Raw genomic sequence first — 27,141 nt, forward strand, 5'->3', positions numbered from 1 at the left:
ATCTTCCCCAATACTTCTTAAGCCTACCTCTACCTATCCTGAAACCATCCATAGCCAACCTCTCACACCTCCGGACTAGGGCCTCCGTACATCTCTTCATATGCCCAAACTATCTTAGTCTTGTTTCCCTCATCTTATCCTCCAACAAAGCCACTCCCACCTTATTCTAGATATCCTCATTTCCTAATCCTATCCCTTCTACTATGCCCACACATCAATCGCAACATTTTCATGTACGCAACTTTCATCCCCCGTCCTATATAAAAAAAGTTAACATTAAGTCTCTCCAAGCATTCTCTTTTTTCTAGTATATCAATAAAAATTGCTCTTTACCTACCAACAAAGTTAACATTAAGCATGGAAAATCCCAACTGGCCACCACGCAAAACTGTACCTCACTCTCTTCAATTCATTGCTCAAATAACCAAGTAGCTACATGAGACTATGAGAGAATTGCATTTACAGTTGCCCTCTACCAGGAAAAAAATCAAACACCCCTTCCATCACTGAGCTTAGATACATGCAGGGATGGCCAATGCGGCGGGGTAGGGGCGGGTGCGGGGAAGCCCGCATAAACCCGCAAAGACTTTGGTCCGCCCTGCTCCACCCTGCATAGCATAATTTTTCTTTCTTGCCCCGCCACGCATGAACCCGCCCCGCATAAACCCGCCCCACATAGCTTCATCAAAGCACCACATACATCCCTTGCGCTTTGGGAAGGAGACAGTAGTTGTGTGCTACATTCTTCATCTATAAAATAATCCCTATTATGTCATCTTGTACTACTAGCTTACACTGTTAAAATGTTTCAAACAATAATGTAACTCTTTCACTCACTAGACCATATATATAGACAAGGATAACCTACAAATAATCACCCAATTCAACCTCAACTGTATATAATATTGAATAGCTATTGATGGTACTGCCATAAATAGAGTACCAGGAGTAATAACATTTGAATCAGATGTCTCAGGCTTTCCTGTAGGCACTAAAATAGCAGACTCCATCTCAAACTATTCTCTTAACGTGTCCTAGAAAATTAGATGTGCTTGCTCTGCCAGAGTTCAAGAAAATAAAAATTCGCTATCAAAAATCTCTGAACATGTCCTTTCTGCCAATGTCAAAAGAAAACTTTAAAAGAAGTGGCAACCAAAAGAAAAAACCCCGCCCTGCATACCTTTCCTTCCCCGCATGTTTTTTTCCAAAAACATTTTGCACCCGCACTACCCCGCAAATACTATACCCCGCCCCATTGCCCTCCCTAGATACAAGAGTATGACTACAATCTCTTAGTCATCTTATGATTTACACCAAAAGATTGAAGCAAGGGTCACTTCATCCGGAATACCTACCCCTTTATCCAGACAAAGTAACCACAGAGACGTCCTGGGGTATCAATAAGGTATCTAGATAAGGAAAAAAATTTGTAACTGCAAAAAGAAATTTGTAGTGAAACAACTAGAACACTGATTGTGGATGAAAGATGCTGTAATGCAGAACAACCTAAAGAGAACATTTCAACATCTCGTGTCATTTTATGTGGGTAGAGATTAACCCCGACCAAAAAGCAAGACTAAAGAGTTACTAGAAGCAGGAAAGAGGAAGAAAACATAAGAAGTAGACAAATTATCACATGCCAGAAATAAGTAATTTAATTAATATACTACTTGACTTGGATTTGTAGATTAGTGGTTGCAATTCTATCGAGAATGAGTTAAATTTTAATACCAAATGACATCATCTTCTACTTCCCTTTCTCGTTATTCACATGCCCCAGCCCACCCCCACCCCAGAAAAAAGAAAAAAAAAAGCAACGGACCGCTAAATTCAGTGCTCAATTATTACCAACTTCCACCTCTCCTCTTCAATCTCTTGATTTGGATCACCATCACCAAACACAAAGGAGAAAACCTGCAAATTTAACAACCGTTAATTATGAAAGACTCAGACGCAAATATAAAAACATCTACTCTAATGCCTTTTACCACATACAGATTCAATGAAGTTCATCCCACCACTCTCTTCGCGAACTCGTCGTCTCCTATAGTAGTATGGATCCCAATACCTAACAGAAATTAACTAGATTAAAAAGGTGCCTGGGATTTCATGAAGCTTTTAGCCATGGTGCATAGTATTTCAAAATGGAAAAAGAACCCTAAGGTCATATATGGGTCATGATAAAGTTACCCATTGAACATGTATCACGGTTTCTAGGTTAGAACATTAAAATGTGAGAAATAAGTATATTTCTTCCTGAAACAGAAGCAGTAATAGTTCTTGCATGAAATACCTAAGAGCAAAAGATAGAACTTTTAGGGTATTAGGCTAGCTGTCATGGTCACTAATCAATCAGGAAAAAGGAAAGGACGAAACCAACCATCATGGTGCTATTATCTTTACTTTTTTCGAATAAATAAAGTTCCTTTTATTTAGATTAACTCAAATAAGTATCTTCTTCCCTTTTTGATATTCTAATTGTCTTATATTTCCGCCACAATTATCTTCACAGGGTCTTACCCAACTCAAAGGGAAACTCTTATTTTGCAGTACATAACAGAGATTGTAGATATCTGGAATACCTGCTTCAAAGAGTCTTGGAGTAATCATGTGTCTACCCATAATGAGATCTTCATCCCATTATATTGTTTGAATATTGCTTTGTTCCTGATTAATGACCAAAGGTTCCTTATGGATCTCCACACACTGACCCTACCCCATAAGAAGTGTTCACAGGAATTGTTGTCCAATTACCTCTCATCCCATACTTGGTCTTAGTTACCTCTTTCAACAGTGAGTTCTCATCTAGAACAACCTCCACAACCACTTCAACATCAGGCTTTGATTCTGGATCTTATGGTCTCTAATTGCCCAACCTCATTTCTTTTGCTAACTGTCAAGAGTGCTTCAGTTAACCATATGTATCTTATTTTTCTCATTGTTTCCTTCCCAAAAGAAATTCCTTCTTAGTGCATTAATTGTTTTTCTCACATTTGCAAGCATTGAAAATATAGGCATCATATAAGTAGGCAAAGCATCAAGCACACTAAGTATTGACTCTTCCAGCTAGTCAATTTCTTCTTACATTTCCCTATTAACCATTACATATAAGACTAAAGATATATGATATACCTTTAGATATGCTTTTGGCTCCTAGTGGCATTCCCAACTATACTTTTGGTAATTCTCCTATCTTTCCACTTAGGTTTTCAGTCAGCCTACGCATATCAGTTACCTCATTGATTGGGTAGATATCGCTTTTGAGACGGTTTATATTCAAACCAGAGGTAGCTTCAATTGGAATAAAGATCACCATAAGCATTGTTAATTGATATCATCTTCATATTGCAGATGAGAGATCTCCATATTGTTGCTTCGCCTAGTGTTCACCTTGAAACCCCTGATCCACTCATTTGCTCCTGCAGTCTTCAGCATATCATTCAGTTCTTCCATTGCTAAAATGAAGAGGAAGGGAGACAGAGGATCTCCCTGCCTCAAGCCTTTGAGAACTTCATTGACTGATGTAGAATTTGATCCGATTGATCCACCTTCTTTCAGAAGTCATCTGAAATAGAATGCATATCAGTTACCCCACACTGAATAAAGAAGGTCATTGAAAATCCATCAAGGTCTGGGCCTTATCTCCTGCGCATACCTTGATACTGTCCCATATTTCCTGAGGTTCAAACGGCTTAGTAGTATCAAATTATCATCTCATGATACCATGGGGCATACCCTTAGATTACATTGTGGTCTCCATTCCTCTATTTCCGTATCATAGTATGTTACTACATCTCTCTTGAAGTCTCAGGATTCACCAAAATATCCCCTTCTACAGAAGGTTCGTTAATAGAGTAGTGGTTATCAGAAAAAAAGTTGGTCAATAGAGTTGTATCTTTTGTGAGCATTTGTTGTTCTATGGAAAAACTGTGCTTGCTATCCCCTTGTTTCAGCCATAGAGACCTGAATCTTTACCTCTATGCCACCTCCTCATGCTTTGCTATCTCCTCAAGCTTCATAGATAAAGCAGCCTTTGTGACTAACTCTACCTCAGATAAATTACTATGATCATCCTAGTTCTGCAAGGTGGTTAAGAATATTTTGAATCTGCAAACCCAAGTTTCCTTGGATTATCCTACTCCATTCTTTTAGTTTATCATTCAAAGCTTTCAATTTGTAGGCTAAAATGTGGTCTGGCCTTCCACCACAAACAAGGGAATCCTACCCGTCCTTAATTCTTTCATTGAACTCCTGTGTCTGTAGCACCAATTCTCAAATTTGAAATAGAATTTAACTAGATCCCAATTACCACATTGTAGCATCAAAGGAGAGTGATTTGATTTGTGCACTACAAATTGCCTGATATTTCTGAAGCCTTCATCTCACACCTCTGAAATTAAGAACCTGTCCAGTCTTGCGTCTATGACATGTCTATCCCATTTCTTCCAAGTGAACTTCCCTCCTGTTAATTGTAGATCCACCAGCTCCATGTAATTTATAAAATCTGAGAAGTCGGACATTGCTCTATTGTATCTAAAGCAATTCTTTTACTCTCAAGAAACCTCTAACAATATTAAAAGTCCCCACAGCCATCAAAGGCCCTTCAGACAAACTCCTTGCTGATCCAATTTCCCATCATACCACTTCTCTTTCCTTTGTAGCATTTGGAGCGTAACACCAATGACATGCCAATTGAAATCCTGGATCCACCCATTAAACTTGTCAGGTAATGGAGTAGGAGCCCAGACTACTGATTTGGCTTGGAAAACTGAAAGTCGAACCTATTCGTGTTTGGACTGGAAAACTAAAAGGTAGCTATTTACTCTTATATAAACAACACAATTTAATGCTTTGGAGTTTGACCACACCCGAAGAGAGAGACGTTAAAGTGAGAAGAGTTTTACAGAGTCTAAAAGAAAAAGTTGTTGCTACAACAAAAGAATCTGTTCTGATAAAAATTTATCCACACAGTTTTTGAGTGTAATAGTTAGTTTCTGTGTTGGTTCCAAGACAATGTCTTGATTACTTTTTTAGTTGATTGAAGTAGGTGTTGCTTAGTGTTTGTAAGGGACTTCATTGATAGGGTAGAGTCATTGAAGAGAAGAGTAGAGAGGCAGAGGTTGAGATTGTTGGGAACAATTTCTTAAGGTGTTATAAAGGCGGTTGTAAACCTTAAATTTGGATCGATTTTGGTGGAAGAGTTTGAGTAAATCCTACAGAGGTGGGTCGTAGTCTTTGTCTCCCTTGAGCAAGGACTTCTCCATTCTGAATACTTGTGTTGATTTACAATTCTGTAATTTACCTTCTTGCATAATTGCTCAAAGAACCTGGTTCTTTGGGTACTTAGGTCGCAGCCAAACTAACAAAATATGCATCATAAAAATAAGGTTGAATCAGATGGGGAAATAAGTTAATATCAAATCAAGGAAAAGAAAACACTCAATTATCTCTAAATTTAATGATCTCATGTTATTACAATAAATAAACATAATAAGACAACCTTGAAATCAGTCAAAATTTAAGGGCATGAATGCACAAAAGAGACCATAAGTGAGGCCCTTTATAAACTTCAAGAAGCAAACAAAAATAAGCAAAATTGCACTACAGAGACATTGTTTTTTCCACAACAATGGATCAAATTATAATTACCAGAATAAATCGGTTGGGCTGAAGTAAAATGTGAAACCATTGTCATAAGATCTGCCTCGTCTTCCCCGATTGTCTTCTTCACTGTGAAGAAAGCAAATGTCAAAAACAAATGGCCCAAAACTAACAGTTTGGAAAGCCACCTTGTAATTGGATATGGTGTAATTACTATAGCCTAGTAATTATACAATATAGTAATTACGAAGATCTATTTGTTTGTCATAACGTAATTACTGTGAAATTACAAACGTAGTGCTTGGTTGCCCAAGTGTAATTACACAGCCAGATCTTTTAAATTTTTAAAATAAAAGTTAATTATCAAAAACTAGACATTAATGTTTGATAAACATGTGCCTATATAAGAAATATTACAAATTTTTATATATTACTAGGTATTCAAAATATAATGTAGCATTAAATAATTGTAGATTTGTAACTAAATATAATCAGTTTTCAAGCAAACAATATTTTAGTTGAATTAATTGATAAAAATTTTAACCAAACACAGACTTTGCAAAACATCATGGCGATGCATGTTTGACAAGAAAATCAATATTACAGCCATAATTTTACAACATTTTCAAATGTTTGATAAAAAATAATATATCAATTCTTACATCACTCAATATGAGTCAAGTTTGTCTATAACCTCATTCAGAAAGGAAATCCAACTTTAGTGACAAATCCAATATAAGCCAAGTTTGTAGATGACCTCATTCTTTCTACAATTAGGAGGTTTAACTTTAAACAATCAGAATGATAACAAAAATAAGCAAAATGGAGGGGGAAAAAGGAAGAAAAGAAACAAATATGAGAAATTCACGGAAGCACAAGGTTTGAAAATAAGAAATAAAAAAATAACGTAAAAAGAATAACATATTAAAAAGTAAAAATTTAAAAATTATAAAAAAAAAATTTAAATTAAACAAATACAGAAAAAGTAACATTGTACTTGCACCATATAATTACTAGCAATTCTCAACCCCCTAAGAATTGAAGAATGTAATTACTCTCCCTCAATTATATGTTGACCAAGTAATTACTTGATCAAACAAACATGCCAAAATTGTATAATTACACTCAATTCCAATTACAAGGTGACTTTCCAAACAGGCCTCAAGGGGAAATGTGGATTTGAGAAAAATAAGTATCTCAAGCAAAAGTAGGTACAAAATGATTCCAAGAATTTTAATGTCTATGGATACCTTCTACTAGAGAGGATAGCAATTATGGTTGTATAGACAATGACAATCGAAGCAATTAGTGTTGTACCAAAGGAAACCCTCACTAAGTATTCACCTGCAAGCTGCAAAGTATTGAGGTTCCCTCGGAAGATAAGTATTATGGGTAAACCTATTCCAAAAAACACATACTGACATCACCAATAAAATAGGATTAATACCTTTGATTTTTCCAGCAAAGGCTCAATCTTCATCCTAAATGATTTAGCTGTGAGATTTGAACGATAACCCTTAGGAAATACATACAGGACATCACCTTCATCTGACACCTGCCAAAACCATATTAGTCGCAATCTGATTAAACAACCGAAATGTGGCATAAATGCTTCACGGTACAACTCTACATGTCATCCATTAAAAAAGTGATCAACTTCCAAAATAAAGAACTAAGAAGTTCACTAATATATTATATTCCACAAAACTTTAGAGGACTCCAACAGAAAACCCTAATAAAGAACCTTGAACATAATTGTCAAAAGATACAAAATATGAAACTTGACAAGGATGTTGCAAACTTTTCAGTTACCACTGATGTGAGTTATTGAAGTGCTGGAACTATAATGGTGGTGCAATGAGACAAAAGAAGTGGTGGAAACTTGTCCCAGCTTGTATATGGTGGACAATTTGGAAGGAGAGGAACTATAGAATTTTTGAAGACAAAAGCAATTTTGTGCAGAAAGTCAAGATGAATTGTATTCTTTTGTTCTATTTTTGGTGTAAAGAAAACTATGTAGAGGAGACTGAATCACTAGTTGATATGATAGGTTCCTTGTGAAGCAGTCGTAAAAGCATGGTTGGGTTTTTGTAATTGTAGATAGCACTGTTATGGTGCAGATCTAATATATATATGTTACCAGTTTCAAAAAAAAAATGTTAACACTGATCACTCTTAAGAACATACTCATCATCCGTTGGGTTAACCTTCTCAATTTTTTCTAACTGGTTGATTTAATCAAAATAAGAGAACTTCATGTTTTATGGTGAGCTTAACAGGCAATATGAGCCAATAGCAAGAGAGGTCCTTCACTATTCTGAAAAAACCAGTTATTCCTTAAATAAGTATATCCAACCATTAGATCCTCCAAATTTTACTTGCTTAGCATCAGCCTCCAAATATAAATCTCTAATTAAAACAACCTTTGGAAAGTCAAATGTCTAGCTCACGCGATGGAATTTATGATATTTAGCTGAAGATTAATTAAATCTTCCACAAAATAAAAGGAAGAAAAAGTAGAGGAACGTATGATTTGCATTTATTTCCCTTTACTTTGTTGTTCCCTTTTAATATTTTGGGATAATATCTTATATAAAATAAAAGAACATTTAATAAGACATTTGAGATAGAGATTTTACTTTTAGAGGTTCTTTTGGCTGAAAATTTTAATGTGATGACCATAGGCAGCAAACAAGTAGAACTTGGAGGAACTGAAAGCTGGAACTCATATTTCATAAAGCATTAACTAAAATAGCTTAAGAACCTTCTATGCCATTAGTAAAATTTATAGTTCAGCCATATTAGGCGATTATGTTACTACTCCTTCAAATCTACTCCCTCCGTCCTAATTTATGTGACACTGTTTGACTTGGCACAAAGTTTAAAAAAAGGGAAGACATTTGAAATTTCTGGTCTAATACACTTCTTGACCATTTGTGTAGTGATAAATCATTTCATTAAGGGTAATACGAAAAAATTTAAGTTAAATTGTTTCTAATTATAGAAAGACGATATTCTTTTTGGGATGGACTAAAAAAGAAAGTGTGCCACATAAATTGGGACAGAGAGAGTACCTTTTAATATGAGTTGGTGAAAAAGTTAAATTCATGATTGGAACTTCTATTAATTATTTAATGTTAAGCTATTATTTATTTGCAAAATAGTCGAGATACCAATTATTTTTTACGCTATTAGTTCCCAATTTATAATTAAGTATTATATTTATTTTAAATAAAGTATGTAGTTTGAATATCTAGTTATGATTGATATCTAATATTTCTTATTTGCAAAATAGTCAAGATACCAATTGATTGTTACTTCCCAATGAAGATGAGTTATCAGAAGTGGGACCATTTATCCCTGCTTGAAAGGCATTGATCATGCAGTTTTGAGGACGTCTGCGACACTCCTTGATGATATGCCCATGTTGCTAACAATAATTACAGAACTTCTTACAACAATTGCTAGCAATATAACCATATTCTTTGCAACTGTAGCATTGAGTTTGGCTCATATCCATACCCTTTCCTTTTCCTTGAGCAGCAAATGAAACAGTGTGAATGTTTTCTTGCTTGAAAGCATTTTGTGTGAAAAGACATTGCTCTTCACGAAGTAATTCCCTAAAACAGATATCCAAGGAGGGAGACGGATCACGATTCATCAAGTTAGAGCAAACACTGTCAAATTGAGCCTGTAAAGCCCAATACTGCAAATCTGGACTTATATTCTTCAAAGGGGCAAGTTAAGTTGAGCCCAAGGAGTCGGGGTTCTTGTAAAAAAGACAAGCTCTTCACAGAACCGTTTGTTGGTCAAATATTTCCGAAGGTAGATTCTTCTAGAAAGAAAAAATTCCGTCCTCTTCAGTGGAGAAACTCCAGCAAAAAGTCTAGTAATACGTGTTGTCAATAATAAAAAAAGCACAAGGAGAAGCAAAGGATGATGATTTTTCAGAAGCTTTAGTAGGCATGTGTAACGACCAAGAACCAGTCCCACTACAGATTGATAACAACGCAAACGAAGAAGAGGCTTCAACAGAAGCAACTAAATGGGTACAAGCCAACAAGATCAAATTGAGCCAGCAATTTGGAGTTGATATCAAAAGCTGCAGGCAGGAAGCTTTTGAATTGCTTATGAAACTTGATCAAAGAAGGGAAAAAGGGAAGTACCAAGGAGAATCTTTAGTGATCAACATCTACAAAATCTACCGTTCCTAAGGAGGTATGGAACTTTTTGATGTAAATTTCAAGGAGGGAGAACCAAGAACCAGAGCAAGAATTCTAACTCTCACTCATCAATGAGAGTCAGACTAATCTCCAGGAATGTCAAAGGCTTGAATGGGGGAAGCAAAAGGAAGCTCGTTAGAGAATTACTTCAACAGTGGTGGGCTGATGTCTTTGTGTTAGTAGAAACAAAGCTAGATGGTCAGATAGATAATATGATACAGAGCATATAGCACAACAGATGGATGGGGGGATCCAAAAGGAGGCTTAGTGGAGTAGTGAGGGAATCCTAATTCTTTGGGATAAAAGAATATGGAATGGGAAGTTGGTGGTGGATGGCAACCAGTGCATAACAGGTAAGTTCTCCAGTGTAAATGACAATTGGAGTAGGCACTTGACTGGTGTTTATGCTGATTGTAATCATATGACCAGGAGAATACTGTGGCAAGAACTTATCAGTATGAGAATTATCTGCCTCAGGCCATGGATGACTCTGTGGTGACTTCAATGTCACTAGATACCCCTCATATAGAACAAACTGCCACGAGATGGCTGAATTTTCCAATTGCATAGAGGAGCTAGAACCAGTGGATCCTCCTTTATTTGGAGGATCTTTCACATGGAGAAGGGGTGGGGATTTTGATTGTGCCTCTAGAATCGATAGATTTCTACATCGTGCAGAATGGGGGAAAAGTTTCTCCCAAATCAAACAAACCATTCTACCAAAACTGGTATCTGATCACAACCCCATATTGCTGAGCTGTGAAAATTGGGAATGGAAAAAATCATATTTCAAGTTCGAAACTTGGTGGCTAGAAGTGGATGGCTTCAAGGACAAGATCAGAGAATGGTGGATTTCTTTCAATGTAGATAGCAGACCAGGCTTTGTGCTAGCAGAAAAATTGAAAATGCTCAAGGGGAAAATGAAGGAGTGGAGCAAAGACAATAGGGGAAACTGGAGGCGAAGAAAAGAAGATATATTGGCCCAAATATCCAATTGGGAAGTTGTGCAGGATTTGAGACCTCTCACTAAAGATGAAGTGATGCAGAAGACTCAGCTGGGTATGGAATATGAAGAGGTATCTAAAAATGGGGAGATTGCATGGAGACAAAGGTCAAGGATCCAATGGCTGAAATAGGGAGACAAAGATACAAAGTTCTTCCATTGAATTGCACTGCAAATAGGAGGTTTAATTCTATGGAATCAGTTAGAGGTGGATGGCATTGAAGTCAAGGATCCTAACAGTGTTAAGGAGGTGGTGCAGAGCTATTACAAAGAACTATATAAAGAGACTGAGCAGTGGAGACCAGAACTAAATTTACATGGTGGGACAAGAATTACTGAGTAAGAACAGACATGGTTACAGAGAGCTTTTGAAGAAGAAGAAATTACAGAATGTCTTAATATGTGTGCAATGGAGAAGGCTCCTGGTCCAGATGGTTTCCTGATGGTGTTCTTCAAAACTTTTTGGGGCACCCTGAAGGAGGACATCATAGATACTGTCAATTCTTTCCATTCCAGCCAAACTTTTGAGAAAAGTTTCAATGCAACCTTCATTGCACTAAACCCCAAAGAAGCCAGGTGCCACAGAGTAGAAAGATTTCAGACCTATCAATCTAGTAGGGGGGATATACAAGATCATTGCTAGAATTCTTGCTGAGAGACTCAAATCAGTGGCGGACAGGCTAGTCAACAAGCATCAGATGGCATTTATAAAGGGAAGACAATTCATTGATGTTGCACTAGTAGCTAGTGAGTGCATAGATGCAAGAATGAAAGATGGTCTCCCCAGAATAATGTGTAAGCTTGACATGCAAAAACTTTATGACCATGTAAACTGGAACTACCTACTCAACACCCTAGGGCAAATGGGATTTGGAGTTAAATGGGTGAATTGGATTGAATTTTGTCCCAAAACTGTTAGATTCTTTGTTCTTGTTAATGGTGAAAGTGATGGCTTCTTTGCTTCTGAAATGGGGTTGAGACAAGGTGATCCACTCTCCCCTTTTAGTATGATCAGGATTGCTATCCAGAACAGGTGGATCAGAGGTTTCCAAATAAGCAATAGAATGGGAAAGGTTAAGGAGATGTCTGACTCATGATGCAATGTAGAACAGGTGGAACAGGTGAAGTGCTTCACTTGGCTGGTTTCTAGGAGGAGCTGTCTGATTCATGATGCAATGTAGAAGAGGGTCATCAACACCACACCTAGATGCCACCTCTGTAAAGATGGCTCTAGAGAGAAACGAGCACTTAATCCTGCACTGTAAGGTAACTGCACTAGTGTGGGCTTTGTTTACTAGCATAGCCTATAACTATTGGACTGTGCCAGAATACACTTCTAATCTCCTAAGTTGCTGGATCAAAAGCAGTACGAGTCAGAAAAGATGGTGGAGAACAATTCCAGCATGTATTTGGTGGATTATAGGGAAAGAAAGGAATCAAATTATTTTGAAGGAAAGGAGTAAATTGCTTCACATGATTACTAGCAAAGGAAGCACTGTTGACACAAGAAAATATGAGGAAGAGGAAGTTCCAACTATACTCAAGGTGCTACTTATGTGACGAACAGGCAGAGCCAATCAACCATCTCTTTTAGCATTGCAAATGGGGGGAGATCAATTATGGAGAATATTCAGCAGTCCTAGGAAGATAACTTGGGTGAAACCAAGAAACATAGCACAACTTCTAAATTGTTGAATCAATGTGGGCAATACTTTAGTAAAGGAAGAGAGATGGAAGATTGTCCCAACTTGCACATGGTGGTCAGTGTGGAAAGAACGGAATCAAAGGTGCTTTGAGGGCAAGAAGAACAATTTACAGATTTTTAAGATGAATTGTCTAGCTCTTTATTATTTTTGGTGTAAACAGGAAGTATTAGTACATGCAAAAGATCTTTTTGACGTTTTAGACTATTTGTGACAAAAAGCACAGATAGAGTTTGTTAGATTGTAATGTGTTTTGGAAGGGGTACTACATTGATGTAGTATGCATGTGGATAAATAGATGAAAAAGTTACCATTTTCATAAAAAAAGAGGAAACGAGTGTACAATACAGAAGATCAAATGCAAAGTTATTACTACTCTAGGATTTTGGTGTAAACAACAGGATATAGAAGAGGAGATCCAATTAGTGGACTTCATAGGCTCTTTGCAAGTATTTTTGTCTTGTTTCCTCTCTTGTCACATCTTTTGAAGGTGGCCAGCATAGCCCTTAATGTTGAGTAATACAAAAAGTTAACATTTTCAAAAACAAAAGTCGCCAGAAACAAGGCAAGGTTGGTTGCTTAAGGTTATTCATGGTTGCTTAAGGTTATTCATAACAAGAAGGTATTGATTATGATGAAACCTTTGCTCCTGTAGAAAGATTAGCATTATTCGCATCCTACTAGCTTTTGCTTCTTTCAAAGGTTTTAAAATCTTTGAAATGGATGTTAAAAGTGCTTTTTTAAATAATTTTATTAAAGAAGTTTTTGTCAAACAACCACCTCGTTTTGAAAATTCTTCATGTCATGATTACATTTTTAAACTCTCTAAAGCTCTATAAGGTCTAAATCAAGCTCCAAAGGCTTGGTATGAGCGCTTGAGTTCTTTTCTATTGAGTAACAATATTCAAAGGGGAAAAATTGACACTAGGTTTTTTATTCAAAGATCTTCTTCAAATGTTGTGATCCTTCAAGTATATGTTGATGGTATCATATTTGGAAGTTGTGATCCTCTGCTAGGCAAGAATTTTTTTAAAAAAAAATTAGATGAATTTTTTTGAGCTTTGAATTTTCTCTCTCCTCTCATCTTCCACAACGGTAAGTGACTCCCCCACCCCCACCCCCGACCCCCCCCGACCCCCCACCTCCATCCCACCTACACCCAGGCCACCACCTCCCCAAGCGGCCACCGGCGAAGACTATTTCCGGCCAGATCTCTCTCCCCTCTGTTCTCTCTTTTCATCTCTTCTTTCCTTTTTCTTTGTGTTTTTTTTTCTTTTCTTTTCTCCTCTTTGACTGCGATCGGAAATCCCCCACCAGTAGATTTTCGGGCAGTTTTTGCACAGGTATTTCGGTAGTTTCTGGCGGTGAACAGTATTTCCGGCGAGTGAACAGTGTTTCCGGTGCATGAACAGTGTTTCGAGGTGAACAGTATTTTCAGCGCGTGAACAATATTTCCGACGTGAACCAGGTTCTTTTCAACTGGAGTTGGTACCTCCGGTTTCCAAATATTCTTTGTTCATACACTTGTCGTTACATTTTGCTGACTTTAGACCATTGAATACTTTAGTAGTTCATACGCGTTTTCGTGGCTTTGGATAGTGATGGTAGATTAGGGTCATGTTCTCATTCAGGGTCGGGGACGAGGGTAAGGAGGGGTAAATGGGTTAAAGGAGAGTCTAGACCAAGAGTAGGTTCTTGGAACATTAGGACGTTAACGGGAAAGTCAATAGAGCTAGTTAAGATTCTTAAGAAAAGGAAGATTAATATAGCTTGTGTCCAAGAGACCAAATGGGTAGGTACTAAAGCTAAAGAGGTAGACGGGTATAAGCTTTGGTTCTCTGGTAGATCAAAGTATAGGAATGGGGTAGGCATTTTAGTAGACAGTGATCTAAGGGATCAGGTGGTGGAGGTTAGGAGAATCACTGATAGGATGATGTCGATTAAGGTGGTCGTTGAAGGGACCACTTTGAACATTATTAGTGCTTATGCGCTGCAAGCGGGCTTAGCAGAGGAGGAGAAGAGGCGCTTTTGGGAGGATTTGGACGAGTTAGTGGGAAGCATACCGCCTACTGAGAAGCTTTTCGTGGGAGGAGACTTCAATGGGCACATCGGATCTATTTCGGGAGGGTATGACGATGTGCATGGAGGCTTTGGCTTCGGGGACAGAAATGGAGGAGGAGTTTCACTTTTGGAGTTCGCAAGAGCTTTTGGGTTGGTGATAGCTAATTCGAATTTCCCAAAAAAGGAGGACCACTTGGTAACCTTCAGTAGTTCGGTGGCTAAGACTCAGATAGACTTTTTACTCCTTGGGAAGGATGATAAAGGTCTGTGCAAAGACTGCAAGGTCATTCCGATAGACAACCTTACAACCCGACATAAGCTCTTGGTAATGGATTTAGGGATCAAGATGACGAGGAAGAAGAGGGTCGGGAATGATCGACCTAGGATCAGATGGGGGAGTTTGACCACGGCTAGTGCCCTGGAGATGGGAGAGAAATTGAAGAACATGGGGGCCTGGGATAGTAGTGGGGATGCGAACAGTATGTGGGATAGGACGACTAGTTGTATTAGGGTTGTAGCAAGGGAAGTGTTGGGAGTCTCGACAGATAGTCGTAGTCGACATCAAGGGGACTGGTGGTGGAATGGAGAAGTGCAAGGGAAGGTGGAAGCAAAGAAAATGGCGTACGCGAAGTTGATAGAAAGCACGGATGAGGTGGAGAAGTGGACGAATAAGGAACTTTATAAGATAGCGAAGAAGGAGGCGAAGTCGGCTGTTTCGACGGCAAAAACGGTAGCTTTTGAACGCCTTTATGCTGAACTAGAAAAAGGTGGGGATAGGAAATTGTTCAAGCTAGCCAGGGCGCGGGAGAGAAGGGAACGCGATGTGGATCAAGTGAAGTGCATTAAGGACGAGCATGAAAAAGTATTGGTAGAAGAGACTCTCATTAAACAGAGGTGGCAGTCATACTTCCATAAACTCTTGAATGACGTAGGGGACAGAGACTTTGTGTTGGGAGATTTGGAACATACACAGAGGCGTCGCAATTTTGGATATTGCAGGAGTATTAAGGTCGAAGAGGTTAAGGGTGTTGTTCGTAGGATGCGCTGGGGAAGAGCAACCGGACTTGACGAGATTCCTGGGGAATTTTGGAAGAGCGCCAGCTCGGTAGGTTTGGAGTGGCTGACTAGGTTATTTAATGTCATCTTTAAAACGGCAACGATGCCCGAAGAATGGAAGTCGAGCGTAATGATCCCTCTATACAAAAACAAAGGGGATATCCAGAGTTGCAACAACTATAGAGGTATCAAGTTACTAAGCCACACTATGAAAGTGTGGGAAAGAGTGGTGGAGATGAGGGTGAGGAGAGGCGTGTCTATTTCAGAGAACCAGTTCGGATTTATGCCGGGACGCTCAACTACAGAAGCCATCCATCTTATAAGGAGACTGGTGGAGAAATATAGGGAGAGAAAGAGGGACTTGCATATGGTATTCATCGACTTAGAAAAGGCCTACGATAAAGTTCCAAGAGAGATACTATGGAAATATTTGGAGGCTAAAGATGTACCTGTGGCATACATTAGGGTGATCAAGGACATGTATGAGGGAGCCAAAACCAGGGTAAGGACAGTAGGAGGGGACTCAGAGCATTTCCCAGTTGGGATGGGGTTGCATCAAAGATCAGCTCTTAGTCCATTTTTATTTGCCTTGGTGATGGATGCATTGACGCGACAAATTCAAGGTGAGGTGCCATGGTGTATGCTTTTCGCGGATGACATAGTCCTGATTGATAAGACTCGTAGTGGAGTTAATGCTAAGCTGTTGGATTGGAGACATACCTTGGAGTCTAAAGGGTTTAAGCTGAGTAGGACCAAGACAGAGTACTTAGAGTGCAAGTTCATTGAGACACCTCAGGAGGTTGGCGTGGAAGTTAAGCTTGGTGTCCAAGCCATTCAAAAGAGAAGTAGTTTCAAGTATCTTGGGTCTATCATGCAAGGCAGCGGGGAGATTGACGATGATGTCACACATCGTATTGGGGCAGGGTGGATGAAATGAAGGCTCGCTTCCGGAGTGCTATGCGACAAGAAGGTGCCACCACAACTTAAGGGCAAGTTCTACAAAGTGGTGGTTAGACCGGCTATGTTGTATGGGGCAGAGTGTTGGCCAGTTAAGATCTCTCACATTCAAAAGATGAAAGTTGCCGAGATGAGAATGTTGAGATGGATGTGTGGTCACACCAGGAGCGACAGGATTAGAAATGAGGCTATTCGGGACAAGGTAGGAGTGGCCTCAGTGGAAAACAAGATGCGGGAAATGCGACTGAGATGGTTTGGGCATGTGAAGAGGAGAGACACAGATGACCCAGTGAGGAGGTGTGAGAGGTTGGCCATGGATGGTTACAGAAGAGGTAGGAGTAGGCCGAAGAAGTATTGGGGAGAGGTGATTAGACAGGACATGGCTTAGTTACAGCTTACCGAGGACATGACCTTAGATAGGAGGGTGTGGAGGACCCACATTAGGGTAGAAGGCTAGTACATAGTCTCGTTATTCTTCCCTATTCGTAGGCGCATTAGCACATTACAATTCCTTGTGCTCTCATTTCTGCTATTTCTGTTACTATTTATTACTTTCAGTACTTGTGATTACTCTATTTTATCTGTGATGCCTTCGTTATTTATTTTCCTATAGCGCTTTGAATTTTTTAACCTTATCTGACCCCCTTTTTATGCCTTTTTTAAGCTGAGGGTCTCTCGGAAACAGCTGTCCTACCTTGGTAGGAGTAAGGTCTGCGTACACTCTACCCTCCCCAGACCCCACGTTGTGGGATTTCACTGGGTTGTTGTTGTTGTTGTTGTTGTTGTATTAGATGAAGTAATTGATTCCATTCATGGCATCAAGAAGATGCAAAGTAGTTACAAAAGAGTGAGCACTAGTATGTTATATCTAGTACACTATCATAGAGCAAACAAAATCTACAAAGCTATCAGGGGAATCCATTGGGGACAAAAAAAACCAACTATATAAATACGAAAGACATTTAGCTTTGAGCATAGATTGGCTAGTTGAGAGGCCATCAAAATATCTTCTATTTCTTTCATTCCAGATAGTCCAAAAGATGGAAGCTGGTATCATCTTCCAAATCTTTTTGATGGTGCTGTCAACTTTCCAGTGGCTCCAGCATTCAAAAACTTCCCTGATAGTGTTAGGCATTACCCATCTGAGGCCAAAAAGGGAGAGGAACATGTGTCATAAGTCTGCAGCAACTGGACACTGCAGAAACAGATGGCTATGAGTTTCTGCTTCTCTGTTGCACATGTGGCATCTATTCACAATCTGAAGCTTCCTCCTTTTAAGGTTGTCCTATGTTAGAGTGACTTCATGCATTGTTGTCCAGGTGAAACAAACAATTTTGGGTGGAAGTTTGACCTTCCAGATTAGTTTCCAAGGCCAGTTGTCCGTGATAGCATTTAGGTCCATTGTTATATTGTAGGTTGCCTTCACTGTGAACTTTCCTCCATCAGTATGCCAACATCTGAACTGGTCTGGTGCAATGTCATTCCCTATGAACCTATTGAGAGCTTGTAACAGTTTGAGAAAATCCTCTATTTCCCAATCTTGCAAGCTCCTTCTGAAAGTTAGATTCCAAAAATTTCCATGTCTGTAATGTTGCACTGTTGCATCTGGCTCCCAGGCTATTTGAAACAAAGCGGGGAAATCACCCTTTAGAGTGATGTTCCCCAGCCATCGGTCCTTCCAAAACTTGACATGCTAACCATTTCCAACAATCAGATGATGATTTCGTGAGAATTCATCCAAAGCCTGCTTATGCACTTCCAAACTCCTACTCCATGTGGGCCAATTGCTTGTTTAGTACTCCACTGGTCTTGGCTTCCATGCTTTGCCCTAACCACTTCCTTCCAAAGACTTTGGTCCTCTTGTGTATATCTCCACAGCCATTTCATTAGCAGACATTTATTGTGCTTGGCCAGATCATTGATGCCGAGCCCACCTTGGTGCTTTGGCAACATCACCTTATCCCATTTGACTAAATGGAATTTGTGCTCAGTACTATTCCCTTCCCACAAAAGTTCCTCCTGATTTGATCCAGTTTCTCCAAAGTCTTGCTTGGTAGGGGAATAGTGACATGGAGTAAGTTGGAATGCTGCCAAGCACACTATTTATTAAGGTTAACCTGCCACCCATTGAAAGTTATTGCATTTGCGAGGATGCAAGCTTTTTCTCAAACTTTTCCAAGACTCCACTCCATATGGAAGATGATTTAAATTTTGCACCAAGCGGGAGGCCGAGGTGGGTGGTTGGGAAGGATCCAATACTGCAGCCTAGGATCTCTACCAGTTCCTCCATATTGTTCACCGCATTAACAGGATACATAACACTTTTGAGCATGTTAATGTGAAGACCTGAAAGAGCTTCAAAAATAAACAAAGTTAGATTCAAAAAGAGAACTTGATTTCTGTCTGCTCCACAGAAAATCAAAGTGTCATCTGCATAAAGCAGATGAGAGATGTTCACTGGATAACTCTTGCCACATCAAAACCACTTATCTATTGCATTTGTTTGGCCTTGTCTAGCATTCTGCTCAACCCCTCCATTGCTAAAATAAAGAGGAAAGGAGAGAGTGGATCTCCCTGCCTTAATCCTCTTTGAGGTGAGAAAAAACCAACTGGACTTCTATTGATGAGAATGGAGTATTTCACTGTTGAAATATTGAACTTTATCCATTTAATCCATCTTTCACCAAAACCCATTTGTCTGAGTATGAAAATGAGATAGGACCAGTTCAATTTGTCAAAAGCTTTCTCGACATCCAATTTGCATAATATACCAATACCCCCTTGTTTTAACTGTCAGTCTAGTACTTCATTTGCAATCAGAGATGCATCTGTGATTTGCCTTCCTTTAATAAAGGCGTTCTGGTGATTTGAGACTAGCTTCTCCATAACCTTCTTCAATCTTTCTGCCAAAACTTTAGCTATAATTTTGTAAACATTTCCAATAAGTCTAATTGGCCTATAATCTCTAAGTTCCATTGCCTCTTTCTTTTTAGGGATAAGGGCAATGAAGGAAGCATTGCAAGATCTCACCATCCAGCAATGTTGATGATAGTGATTCATGGCTGCAATAAAATCTGGCTTGATGAAGTCCCAAGACTTTTGGATGAAGGCCATTGTATACCCATCAGAACCAAACGCTTTGTCAGGAGCACTAGAGTCAATGGCTGTTTTGATTTCTTCCTCCTCAAAGGGTTGCTCTAACCCAACCTTCTCTTCTTCTGTAATGGTAGTAATACCTTCAAATTTGACAGACGGTCTCCAATCTTCATGTTCTGTGTACAAATTCTCAAAGAAGTCTAAAGTCTCCTTTTTAATTAGCTCATTATCTTCTATGATTACATTGTCCACCGTAAGTCTGTCCATGCGTGTGTTTCTCCTGTTTGAGTTAGCAATCTTGTGAAAGAATTTTGTGTTCTTATCTCCTTCTCTTAGCCAAAGGCATCATCTTGATTTCTGCGCTTTGGCTAATTGTTGGATTTCTATCCTCAAGTTAATCATTTGGTTGGCCTCTGAGAGACTCATCTGCCTGCCTTCTGTGGATTTCTCAAGAACCATAAGATCTTCCAATGCTTTGGATTTTCTAGTTTCCACCTTACCAAACTCCATTTTTTTCCAGTTTGTAATTCTGCATTATTATGTAATCTGCCCAGCCATTGAAGCTATAACTTTCCCACCAATTCTTCAATTTTTCGGTAAATCCTTCAAATTGTAGCCACATGTTTTCGAATTTGAAATATGGAGTGGCATCCCAATCCCCATTCTCTAGAAATATTGGTCTATGATCAGAGATTACCTTTGGCAATGTTGTTTGTCTCACTGCTTTGAATGTGTCTTTCCATTCATGTGAGATTAGAAATCTATCAATTCTGGAAGCCGGCAAACTATTTCCCCCTCTTGACCAAGTGTACTGAGCATCTTGTAGAGGAAGATCAATGATGTCCAGGTCCTGAATCATATCTGACAATTCTAGCATAGCCCTTGATCTTCTATAACAATTCAACCTCTCACTTTCATATCTACATACATTAAGGTCACCTCCCATTATCCAGTGTCCTTCCCACAATCCTCTCACCCCTACAATTTCACTCCACATCACCTCCATTTCCAGGTTGGTGTGTGGCCCATAGACACCTGTGAAGCAGCATCTGAAGGTTTCTTGAGTGCTTTCAAGCATGGTGGAGATGGAATAGATTCCTTGATGAAAATCTATTTTGTTACATCTTCTCTTCTCCCAAATCATGACAATACCTCCCTGGTACCACTAGCTTTTAACTCCAACCATTCAGCCCACCTATTGCCCCATATCTGCCTTATTATACTAATAGAGCAGTCCTCCATTTTGGTTTCATGCAGACATAAGATATCCACCCTCCACTTTTAAATGAGAGACTTTATTGTGCTCCTTTTCCCACTCTCATTCAACCCCTGCACGTTCCAGCTTAATATTTTTAGCTTCATACAGAAGCTAAGTTGCATTGCCTACCCCTACTCCCACTAGCTTTCTGCTTAATCGTGGCATAATTGATCCCACATTCCAGCCTTTTCATCTCCTTTTCACCTTTGTTTTTCTTCTTTACCCCGGATTTATGTTTCTCCAATTGTTGTTGAATTTGGATTCTCCTTCTCTGCTCCATTCTGAGAACTATATCTAACAATTCATGTTCAAACCCTGATGCATTAACTCCAAAGGCCTTGCATGCTTTAACCATGGTGATTTCTGTCCATTGTGATGTCTCAACTAGAGTTGGCTTGTCGACCAATTGCATACAGGGGCCTCCTTCATACCATGTCGGCGGAAGAGCTTCCCAAGTTGGCTGCGTGGAGAAAGGGATTCCGACTGCTCTAATCCATCTTTCTTTTGATTTCACTGTAGTCATCCCTGTTCCTGTAACAGGTGACCACCATTCCAAGGTAAGTCTTCTTCCATTCCAGAACCACTCCCCTGCCTTGACCCTGTTTGCTTCTGCTTTTCAAGGAAGTTCAAACAAAAATTGATTGTGACGGATTGGAGTGACCTTCAGCCCTGCCGTGATTTGCCATCTGCCTAGGAACCATTTTTGGATCACCTCTGATCTCAGGCTAAAGTGGAAAGGGTCATTGAAGCTCCCAATCAGGCATTTGGACAGGAAAAGCTCGATTTCTTCCTTGCAGTTCTTTTCCCTTGTTCCATCTACATTGAAAGTATCATTCAAACATGGCCATTGAGAGATGTTCGCAGCTTCCATGTACGACCTGGATTCATCTGTCCATAGATGGAATCTTGGATCCACAATATCTCCTAAGAAGCCCTGTATTTTCTCAGGTATGTCTCCCCAACCTCTGTTGTAACTGCCTTCAGGGATAATGATGGCAGATTTCCTGTCCCCTAGGATTGCTTCAATCCTGATGAACCTGCCATAGCTATTAAAGTTTTGTATTGCCCTGAAAATGTAACTCTTTACTTTTCTGCACCACCTTCTGCATTTATTGCCCGGTTGAAGTGAAGCCTGCTTCAATGTTTCAACTACCCACTGTAGATAGCATTTATTGATATTAATCTTGCTTCTATACCTCCTGCTGGTTTCTGAAAGGGAGAACCAGCGTTCACCTTCATTACTGATATCGACTAAATGAAATGTTTTCCTGCTCGAAACAAATGTAATCCCTCACTCCATCACAAGACAAAAACAAGTTAACCATCAGAAAAAAGTACATCGGAAACTGGATTGAATAAGAGAGAGAGGAAGAGAGAGAGCATTTTTCTATTTGTAGACAATAATTTTTTTATATCCAAAAAGGAGACTTTATTTCTGACAAAGGGAACTCATATGAAACTGCTTAAACTCTACCCCAGAGAAATTTTGCATCTTCAGGATACAAAATTAGAGAACCTTCGCTTGACATCATAGACTCTTTGTAAGATAGAGTCATAGAACAAGGACACTTTTTTTTACTTGTAAATGTGGCTTCAGCACATCCTATGTGCTAGTATTAATGTATGTTACCTTTCTCCGGAAAAAACAAGGATGACATTGCATCACTCTCTTTGTTCCTCCTTTTTTCACTTGAAATGGAAAGAGAAAGTTCATTTGTTGATCTCATCAAAGGGGAATTTGAAATTAGCATGATGGGAGAACTCACTTTTTTCCGTAGGACTGCACGTTAGGCAGTCAACTAATGGGATTTTCATTAGTCAAACCAAGTACACCAAAGAACTCCTAAAAAGTTTGGAATTGAAAAATAAAAAAGTTTTTGGGACTCCAATGAGTCCTTCAACAAGCCTGGGAACTGATGCCCCCGAAAAAGATATGGATGAAAAGCCATAGCAAGGAATGATTGATCATTTTTGTATCTTCCTGCAAGTCGGCTGAACATTATTCATATGCAAATGTGCCAGATTCCAATCAGCTCCCAAGGAGTCACATCTCATTGCACTTAAACGAATTATTCGTTACTTGATCAGCACTCAAGATCTCAGTCTCTAGTGTCCCCACACTAACAACTTTGATTTATTTGGATATTCAAATGTTGATTTTGCAAGTGATAAAACAAATCATAAGAGCACTAGTTGCACTTGTCAAATCCTTAGAGAAGCTCTCATTTCCGGGCAAAGCAAGAAACAAACATAAGTAGCTCTTTCCACCACTGAGGCCGAATATTTAGGACTGGGAAACTGTGGGGCTCAATTACTATGGATGATGCACCAACTAATCAATTATGATTTATCTTATGATTATGTGCCAATATTATGTGACAATACTAGTGCTATCAGTTTATCTAGATACAATGTGCACATTCTAGAGCAAGGCGGTAGATATCAAGCATCATTTTATTCGAGATCATGTTGAAAATGATGATTTACTTAGGAATTTATTGACTCAGGAAATCAGTTGGCTGATATTTTCATAAAACCTCCTAGAGGAACGTTTTTGTTACCTTAGGGGCAGTCTGCTTGTTACTTATTTTAATAATTAAATTGTTTTTAAGGGTTAAATTTATTCTCTTTCCTTATATGTTTATTTTCCGAAATCAATGATCAATTTAAAAGTTTATTGCTCTTGGTTTATATATATTTATTTTCCTTATGTGTGTTTTACCTTCTATAATTACATTCTTGTTTTGCCTTTAATTACTCTCTATTTTCCATACACCTTTATAGTATCCGTCCTTTCACATCTCCTCACAACCTTTAACCTTCTCCTCTCACCACCTTATAACCCCTCTCCTTCTTCACCTCCTTTCTCACCTCTTTCTTTTCAAATTTTCTTCTCTCTAAAGTTCTCTCCCATGGCAAAAGACAAGTTTTCTCCCAGTTCCCTCATACATACGAGCAAGCGTCTTCAAAGCTCTGGAGAAAAAAATTTCATTGTGGATATTATCTCAGATTCATCAGACGTAGAGGCTGTTGTATCATCCAAGACCAACACAAAGAAATAGTCTATATCTCAAGGTCATGAAAACAAAAGACTCAAGTCAAAGAAATGGGATGATTTCAGTCATGAAGACATGCAACTCTTTTGAGGGATCACAGAAAAGAAAAGGTACTCTGCCTTCAAGGCCGGGCCTATTACCACCGGAAGGGTCATAAATCTTGAACAACTTGAGGACTCCCACTGCCCTATAAGTGTTTTCTTCAATGCCCAAAAATTATCTCTGCTATTTCAACTTTGCCAAAACGAAGTCTTTTGCCAGTATGGGCTAGCTGATTGTTGATGGTAAGTGGTCTAAGAAGTCTCTTTCAAAGACCAAGGCAGCCCCAACTGTTGAAGACAAAATAGCGGATGTTCTTGCTTCTGGATGATTTAAGGTGGCAGAGATCCGAGGATACCCTGGCTAAGTGGCAGATGGCATGCAGACAGTTAAAGAGTTAGTGAACACAATGTAAATCTCTCTAAAGGTAACATGACTGATGTGGATAAGCTACAGCTAGCTGTTTACAACCTACAGCTGCTGAAAGAGTCAAGTCTGTGAATGAAATCCTCAGGAAAGCTGACTCTACTGCTCATGTGACTGAGACTTCAAACACGAAGCTAGTTGTTGCTGTCCAGAATTCGTACTCCACACTCTCCAAGAACATTGAGAAGTCCTATTACTCTTTCTTTCAATGGGTGATCAACACCCTTAGGTGTTTCCTTGGTGGAAATTAAGACTTTTAAACTGTTTTCTTTTACCTCTCCTGTGGGTTCTGTTTTAAGTTGTATAACCTTATCAGTACTTTTTGGTGGCCTCTCTTGCACCCACCAGTTCCTTACCTCCTCTTCCTCCTCTGACTGCTAATCCTTTTTTTATTCTGAAGGGGGATAATATCTATGCATGTTTCTTTTAAATTGCTCTTCTAATATTATATGCGTATATCTAATTCTATGTGGTATTATTAATTGCCTGTGAATATTTAGCTGCTTTAATGAAATTGCTTTTGTGTGCTTCTATGTGTCATAGACACAAGCCTGTTGTGTCTCTATGTGCCGTATTTATCATCTAGTATCAGAAGCAGGGATGTTACCTATTGGGAAGAAGACTCAAGTCACTTAATATCACACAAGAGTCAAAGAATGAGGGGGAGCTAAACATGAAACTACAAACATATATTCAGGGGGAGAAATCATCCTAAATACTCGGGGAAGTAAAATGAATAAATAATAAGTATCCCTTTGATTGTCATCGTCAAAAATGGGGAGATTGTTAGCCCAATAGATTCAATGATAAAAACTAACTATCACAAGGAAGGAAATTTGCAGTGCAATCAAACAATCCCAAGGTCAAGGGTCAAGGACGATATGCCAAGTCACCACATCAGAAGTTGCCTCAATTATAAGGCAAATATCCATCAATACATAGGCATTCAAGGGTTCCAGAATCTGTCAAGGTTCCAGACATGGAAAGTAATCGCATAAAGTTACACAGAAAGGAGTATGACTAGTGAGTACAAAAGAAAGGAGAGTAGGTAGCTATACAGGTAGAGATTGATGCCAAAGGTGAAACTAAAGTGACCAAGGGAGTTTTTAGCATTGTACTTCAACAACTACACTGTACCCAAATTACACAACAAAGCTCAAGAGAAACCCTTGTAACCCAAGGGAACTGGACTAAGCACCACATTGGTGATCCGAAACAGAATAAAGTATGTCTACTTTACATTCTGCATTTACTTTACTTTTTTTTATGTCCATTATGTTGTCTTGACCTTTTGCAAGATCAAAGTTGACTACAGGCTTACTAACACCCTACCACATCCCTCTTGAATATCACAATGTAGAAGCCATGGTAGACTTTCTAGTTCTCTACACAATCTTTGAGAACCTTTTTGGTATACACTTATGTTCCTACCAGCATATTCTTGATGCTGATACCTGTTGGGAAAACGCGGGCATGGGATGGACCCCTACAATACTTTTATAAATTTTACCTTATTAAGGGGAAAAAAGCCACTCAAGGGACAAAGTGAAAAAGGAATAAACATGATACAATTACATGAAAAAAATTAATTGATAAGAACCCAAAAATTTTCACAAACCAAGCAATTGATTTTACTAGGCCAAAAATAAATAACATTCACAAGTCAAACTTTTTCCCCATAAAAATAAATGCAATATTTACCTCCAAGAAGCCATTTGTATCAGTAGCCAGAGCTTGCAAAGATTTCTGAGCTTCACTCAATTGAAGCCCAGCTTTACTAGCAACATCCCCAACTGTAACCCTCTTTCCCAATGCATCAATAGCGTCCATAGCCCGCTTCCGTACATCAGATGGCAGCTTATCACTCTCCACAATCCCTCCAGTCTTAACCTCAACATCAAGACTGGCCCTAACCAAATGAACTGAACTCCTCCTATACCCATTATTGCTCAAATTCCAAGAATTAAAAGAGTGTATTCGTGAAGGTTTTAGGACAAAGGAGGAGGGTTTTTGAGAGAATAGGATGGATTGATTCCTGGTGGGTGTCACTGTGAAGAAGCATGCGGAAATGGCTGCCATTTAATATAATTTTTTTCTTCCCAATCAAGATATTCCCATGGAAAAGAAGAGGTTTTTGAGTATGTTTCTGCTTCTCTTTTGCCGTCAACTCTCTTGCTGGTCTTGAATTTGGAATTTGCTTGGTGAAGGAGAAGCCACTGGTTAGATTGCTCAGGAAAGCGGGAGGGAGGATGAATGGTTGGATTGGTGTTGTTTGGTTTATACTGAAAACGGGAAAGGGCCAGAAATGATTTGGAATATTGAAAAACATTGAATATAAATATAACCTTCATCCTCCTCTATTTTACTGAAAATATCTTTTTGATTATTTTATTGGGCTTATTGCACAAATATACCGTCAAACAAAAATAAATATCTAATTTAGATAAATCTCATAGTTTTAAATATTAATTATATTATTCTTTTATTATTTTTTAAATTATAAAATTTCTTAAAATTTATGAATTTTGAATACATTAGTGCACTTCCGAATATATCAAGACATCTGATTACTAAAAGAGGGATATATCCGAGAGGGAGGATGTATCAGAGAGGATAGAACATCCGGATACATAAGGGAAGGATATTTCCGAAAAGAGATGAA

The 27,141-nt window shown here is 38.8% G+C and overlaps 1 protein-coding gene across 2 annotated transcripts in view; it reads right to left on the reverse strand.

Moving 5' to 3' along the window:
• Positions 1-26,784, reverse strand: part of LOC129903420 (uncharacterized protein At5g03900, chloroplastic) — a 44,566-nt gene extending 17,782 nt beyond the window's left edge. For both annotated transcript variants that reach the window (XM_055978983.1, XM_055978975.1), the window contains exons 1-6: positions 26,181-26,784; positions 7,049-7,156; positions 6,852-6,952; positions 5,650-5,730; positions 1,996-2,068; positions 1,849-1,914 (exon numbers count right to left, since the gene is read on the reverse strand). In XM_055978983.1, coding sequence (XP_055834958.1) covers positions 1,849-1,914; positions 1,996-2,068; positions 5,650-5,730; positions 6,852-6,952; positions 7,049-7,156; positions 26,181-26,558 — 807 coding nt within the window. In that variant the 5' untranslated portion in view covers positions 26,559-26,784. The remainder of the gene's footprint in view (positions 1-1,848; positions 1,915-1,995; positions 2,069-5,649; positions 5,731-6,851; positions 6,953-7,048; positions 7,157-26,180) is intronic.
• Between the last annotated feature and the right edge of the window lie 357 nt (positions 26,785-27,141).

Source organism: Solanum dulcamara, chromosome 1 (assembly GCF_947179165.1).
Source record: "Solanum dulcamara chromosome 1, daSolDulc1.2, whole genome shotgun sequence".
Lineage (NCBI taxonomy): Eukaryota > Viridiplantae > Streptophyta > Magnoliopsida > Solanales > Solanaceae > Solanum > Solanum dulcamara.